The sequence below is a fragment of the Colius striatus genome, chromosome 11, assembly GCF_028858725.1.
Source record: "Colius striatus isolate bColStr4 chromosome 11, bColStr4.1.hap1, whole genome shotgun sequence".
In the NCBI taxonomy this organism is placed as follows: Eukaryota; Metazoa; Chordata; class Aves; order Coliiformes; family Coliidae; genus Colius; species Colius striatus.
Window position 1 is genome coordinate 24,820,410 of NC_084769.1, and position 5,630 is coordinate 24,826,039.

The window sequence follows — 5,630 nt, forward strand, 5'->3', positions numbered from 1 at the left end:
TTGTTAATCTCAATTTGTTGATTCCCTACTGATTGTATTTTAGAGACACAATAAACCCTAAGTTTTAGAAGTGTTGTTTAAAAAATCGTCTTCACTTTGGAGTGAATATGAAAACTAAAAGAGTTTAAAAGGGCAGATGTGCGGATATAAGAGAATACTAGTCATTAGTGCATCAGAATGACCATCCTGGTAATATCTGATCAATTAAGATTTTAATTGCAAGTATACGCAGATGCATATAATGTTGCTCGCAACTAAAAGAAAAGCATCTATAAACAGGACAAAATGTATGTTCCGCGCACACACACACACAGACACAAGGTGTACCTGTCTAAGGGCACAAATGCGTAAGTGCTCCCTAAACAGTTATATCCCACTCTTAGTGGGAACGAGCCGTCGTAGCTTATTCCCAGCCCTCGGTGCACCCTCTTATGGCGAGTCCAATGCCAGGGGTGCTGGCAGCCGGGAGGCACCGCCGGGCTGGGGATTGCACCGGCACCTCAGAAACTGCAAATGTTTAATTTCCCCTCATCTTTCCGCTAGCTTTGCCAGCCAGTCCCGGAAACTTTTATAAAAGCCGAGACCATGTTTTCTCCTCCTCGTTGCGAGGTTAATATTTTCATATTTCAAGTGTTATCATAAGGCTTTTAAAAGGGGGAGAAAAAAAAAAAAAGAAGAAAAAAAAAAGGGGGGGACCCTGTGGCTCGGTGGCTGGAGGCGGTGCTGAAATTACCGGCTTTGAAGAACCTGTCTGCAAAGTTTCGTCCAATCGTTTCAGGCTTTCCACTTATTCCCTGTTGTAACTAAATACTGCTGTAAGAACAGCTGAAGTCCTTTGTTGGAAATGTGTGATCGCAGTCTCTACAGATCTGGCTACGTTGGTTCTCTCCTGAATTTGCAATCTCCCGATTCCTTTTATTTTCCTAATTTGCGGGCTAATGGCAGTCAATTGGCGGCTCTGCCCACCATTTCCTACCCCCGGAGTTCGATCCCCTGGACTTGCTCAAGTTCGTGCGCAGCCCAGCCGCAGAGCCACGCGTTCGGCGGCGCGGCGCAGCCCTACCTCCCCGGCTCCGTTCCAATCAACATCGGCTCCAACGGCAACAAAGAGTGCCTGGAAGACAACAATAAATATTACGCCCACGATACGAGCTCCAAACAAGAGGAGAGATGCAGGCAGAGGCAATCTTTTGCAAATGACCCAACTGTTACTCATGCAGCCAACTTAAAGCCCGTCAAGTATGACCACTCGAGCCTGCAGAGAAGTTTGCATGGCTCGGCTGCTCTTTTTGAAGTGAATTCCTGCACTTCCAGCTTAAAGGAGGACATCAAGAATTCCGTCAACTTGAACCTGACAGTTCAGCCCGCAGCAGTCCAGTCATGCCTCAGACCTTCAGTGCAGGATGGTATGCCTTAAATATCTCGCTTTAGTTAGAGGCGACCTAGCCATACTTAACGTTTTTTAAGAGATGCCTATGCTTTGTAAACCACCCCCCCCCCCCCCCGGTAAACCATTCGGAGCTATAATCGCTTAATCCGATTCTGAGGTAGACAGAAATTGTGTCGTCAGATGTGCTTTGCCAGATTAGCTAACCTAGTTTAGCCCCGCTGTCTTGAGCGTTTCGAGGAGACGGTGGTGATGATGTTTGGTTGGTTGGTTTGGATGGTTTTGGTGGTTTGGGGCTGTTGTTGTTGTTTAGATTCTTTTTAATAGCCCGACCCAATCCACTAAATTATTGACGTGTTTCTTGTAGGTTTGCCTTGGTGCCCCACCCAGGGGAGATCACGAAAGAAACGGAAACCTTACACAAAACAACAAATTGCCGAATTGGAAAACGAGTTTCTTCTCAATGAGTTCATTAACCGACAGAAGAGGAAAGAACTATCAAACAGACTGAATTTAAGCGATCAGCAAGTTAAAATTTGGTTTCAGAACCGGCGGATGAAAAAGAAGAGAGTGGTAATGCGAGAGCAGGCTCTTTCTATGTACTAGAGCAGAGTCCACCCGTTCCTGCATGAACTTGTGCCCGGAGTATTCACCCCTAGAGTAGAGCGTATTCGCGAGTACAACGCGGGGAGTATGGTTTTTTACCATTTAAACCAAGTCCTCGAAACGCGTAGGATCCCCAAGTAAATTGACAAACGCCGAGTTTTTAGCCAAAATGAAGAGGACAAGCCAGACCAGTATGGAAATCTGTATTATCATTTTTTTTTACCTTTCTCTCTCAATTATATAGATTTGCTCCTGCTTCTTATCCTCTCTTTCCTCGGAGAACGAGCGGTTCTAAACTAAAATCGATTTCTTTTATCTGTATGTATACACCATTTTGCAGCAAAATAAAGGAATAACGCCTAGCCAAGACGTGAGCTCTGTGAGTCCCGGCCGCTCCCTTCATCTGCTGCCCTGCACGCCAGGGCGAGCCTGCGGCGCCGGCTTGTTTTGCGGTTTGAAATAATGTGCTGGAGCAGCGATGGGGAAAGTGATTAGCAAATAAACCTTTTTCTATCTTTCTTTCTCTTTCTCTTTCTTTTTCTTTTTTTTTCCTTTTCCCACCCCACTCGGAGCTCCAGATGCGGCCACAGTCCGGCGGAGAGGGCACGTGACACCCGCGCGAGGCCCGCGCGTAACTTGCGCCCCGGCTCCGCACCGGCGGACGCCTCTGTCTCCGCGCCACTTGCGGCCGCTCGCCCCGACGGCAGGAGCACGGGCGAAAGGGGGTCAGTGTGCCCGCCGCAGGGGCCACCGCCCCCAGGGGCGGGGGCCGGGCTGCTCCCCCGGCAGAGATCTCCAGCCCGAGAAGACGCGCCCCCCCATCGCCTTCTCCTGACAGCCGGGCCCCGGGGGAGCGACGGGTGCCGCAGAGGCGGGGGGGGCTGCAGGGCCGGGCGCCGTGGGCCTGGGGGTGCCGCCGCCAGTGCCATCCCAGGTGGCCGAGCCGGACCCTGCCCTTCCAGCGCCGCTGACTTTGGCCTTGTCCAAGCGCTGCCCCAAACACACAGGCGAGAGAGGGCAGGCAGTGCAGAGGCCGTGACGGGCTGGGGCCGGGGTCGAGGCTGAGGCAGGGGCCAGGGCCCAGGCTGGGACAGGACTGGGGGGAGTTGAGGCCTCCCTCTCATCCCGAGGTACTGTAGGAGAGTAGAAAGCTCGGAGATTTTGGTGGGTTTGATTATTTTGTGAGACCATGACCGTTTCCGCAGAGCTTTTTATGAGGGAAAAGGAAGAACGCTTTCGGTTTTGTGCCATTATATAAACCGCAGAGGATAAGCCAACCAGAGGACTTGCGAGCATTACCCAAGCAGTTTGATTATTGTTTTAGGACTAGAATGAAATCGATTTTCCCCGCATCTTGCTGGTAGGCTTTCTCTGCCGGGAGCCCCCAGCCTCTGCTGCACCAGATCCCTTGGGCTGGCCGGAGCTGCTGAGCCAGTGGAAATGCTGGGTATCGCCTTAGTCTCATACTTCAGGAAATAAATATAAGGGAATTTTAGATCCGGATTAAAACACCTTTTAGCTGCAATTTACTCCTCAATCTTGGGTTGCCTCTCTCATCAGTAACAGTAATTCAGCTGGCAGAGCCTGAATTATTTTCTGGTGTATAAAGTGAGCTCAAATATGGCTGTTCGTGGCGTAAGCAACAAGGGGAAGCAGACACAAGGAACGGCACAAACCAGCCACCTATTTACAGGAGGCTGTTGCCTTCCTGAAGACAATACACTCATTATTTCATAAAGAGACATATTTGAGCTTTGCTTCCACCCGCTCAGTTGCTTGCAAGCATTGTTCGCAAGGACGTGGTGGTACAGATAATTTTAGAGGTAAATTTCTAGGCGGGTGGAGGTGCAGCCATCTCCCCGAGAGCTTTCCAGAGAGTGTCCAAGGTAATGCTCGGATGGTGTTTCGGGAGGGAGGAAGAAAACCATCCCAACTTGGAGGCTAATTTCTCCCTGTCCAGAACGGCCAACTCTTCCCGCATCGCCCAATGCAGATAACAAACCTACCTCGCTGATGTCGGGGGGACTGTCAGTGCAAAAGTGGTGGCGATGCGACGCCAGACGGGAGCTCCCCGAGGGCCGAGGGAAGGGGGTGCACACCTAGCCACCTACAGCCAGAGGCACCACCCCAGGGTTCATCTAAATCTGGGAGGCATTCAGCCTCTGTGCTGGGAGCTGGCGCATTGCGGACAATAAAAGTCTCTTCATTCAGTAGCGTTTCCCTAATTAAAAAAACTTGAAGCAACCCCAATGATGCAAGCCAGGAGAAAAGCAAAAAACAGATAAAGCCCCTTTTCTTATTCTCTCCTGGAATACTATTCAGTCGGCTGCAGTCCGTGAGAAATGGACCCTTCGTGCCATCCTTCCCTGTCCTAACCCGTCTCGGTAAAACCAGTCCCTTTATTACGTGGGTGATGTGAAATCCGAAGAGGAACCTCGGGAGAAAAGATGTGAAAGGAAATGTATTATTTGTTGAACTTATCAGATCCACGACGGCGGCTTATTGTAAAGTTTCTAGTCTAAATCGCCCACGGAAGGATGAACAAACAGAGGAGGTAGGATCTAAATGGCAATGTGATGCGAAAGCGTGTGTACTCTCTATGTCTATATGTCCCCGTATATCCAGAGACGCACTTATTTCAGCAGCACGCGTTGTGTGTAACTGTGTGTGCGTGCACACAGACGTGCATGTTGGAGGGCTCCTGCCGCGCACAGGCACACACAGAAAATGGTGCATGATTTCACGAGTGCACACACTCCAGTTTTCAGCCGCTACTCTGAAGCAGAGGGCGAGGACAGCCGCCCGCGCGTGGGGCGGCACAGACGCGTGTGGCAGCGCTGCAGGCGCGGGGCGCGCCCTGCCTGCACCACACACCCGCCCCAGCGGCCCCGTGGGGCACATGTGTGCACACGCGTGTGCAACTCGTCGGGTAAGCGTGCAGGAGATGCACTGCAGTGAGGTGGATGTACCCCCACGCCCTCCCCCTGGATTAATTTCGAGTGTGCTTCCAGCTTCCACTCTGGCCCGGCTTTTTGTGGGTGCGTACGGTGCGGGGCGGGGGAGGGGAGGGGGAAGAAGCGGGCACCCGCTTACTGCGCCCACGCCCGCGTCCCCCCGCGGCACGCAGGCGACCATCCATCCCTTTATTTACTCCAACATAAACATCTTCGCATTCCGACCGCAGACGAAACGTGATAAAGCCCTTCCGAGGGGACTCTCCATTCCTCTGCGTTTGATAAGGCTGCAAATGCAACTTGCCTTGTCGGGAACGGCTCTGGATGCCTTTGTGCTTCCTAAAAGAGCATAAATAATTAAAGTTTGGCAGGGAGGAAAAGCTTTCTTGCAGAACTGTAGTGGCAATAAATGAAATGACTCAGAATCTCTTCTCCAGTCGGTTTTTACGAGAGCTGCCAGACAGTGTCTGTTCACGTTCTCCAGATACTAGGGGCGCCATAACAAAGTTAAGGTCAAGTTAGTGTCTTATCTTGGGTGGCACAAGCCACCGCATCTTCTCTGGCCGGACCGGACCGGGGACAGTTTTAGACCCGAATGTTACACAAGTCGCCTGAATTTCCACGGAGGGCTTTTGGAAATGTCATTTGGATCCGAACACTTGGTCATTCCAGGCAACGATTGC

At 51.2% G+C, this 5,630-nt stretch overlaps 1 protein-coding gene across 1 annotated transcript; it reads left to right on the forward strand.

The window, feature by feature from the left end:
- The first annotated feature begins 844 nt into the window (after window positions 1–844).
- Window positions 845–1,993, forward strand: HOXD12 (homeobox D12). The gene is made up of 2 exons (XM_010207506.2): window positions 845–1,406; window positions 1,755–1,993. Exons 1-2 carry the CDS (start codon window positions 845–847, stop codon window positions 1,991–1,993), a joined length of 801 nt encoding a protein of 266 aa, XP_010205808.2.
- The last annotated feature ends 3,637 nt before the right edge of the window (window positions 1,994–5,630 follow it).

Coding starts and splice junctions, on each gene's coding strand:
- HOXD12 (XM_010207506.2), top strand. CDS start 845: ATGTGTGATCGCAGTCTCTACAGATCTGGCTACGTTGGTTCTCTCCTG. Junction 1,407..1,754: donor CAGACCTTCAGTGCAGGATG/GTATGCCTTAAA, acceptor TGTTTCTTGTAG/GTTTGCCTTGGTGCCCCACC.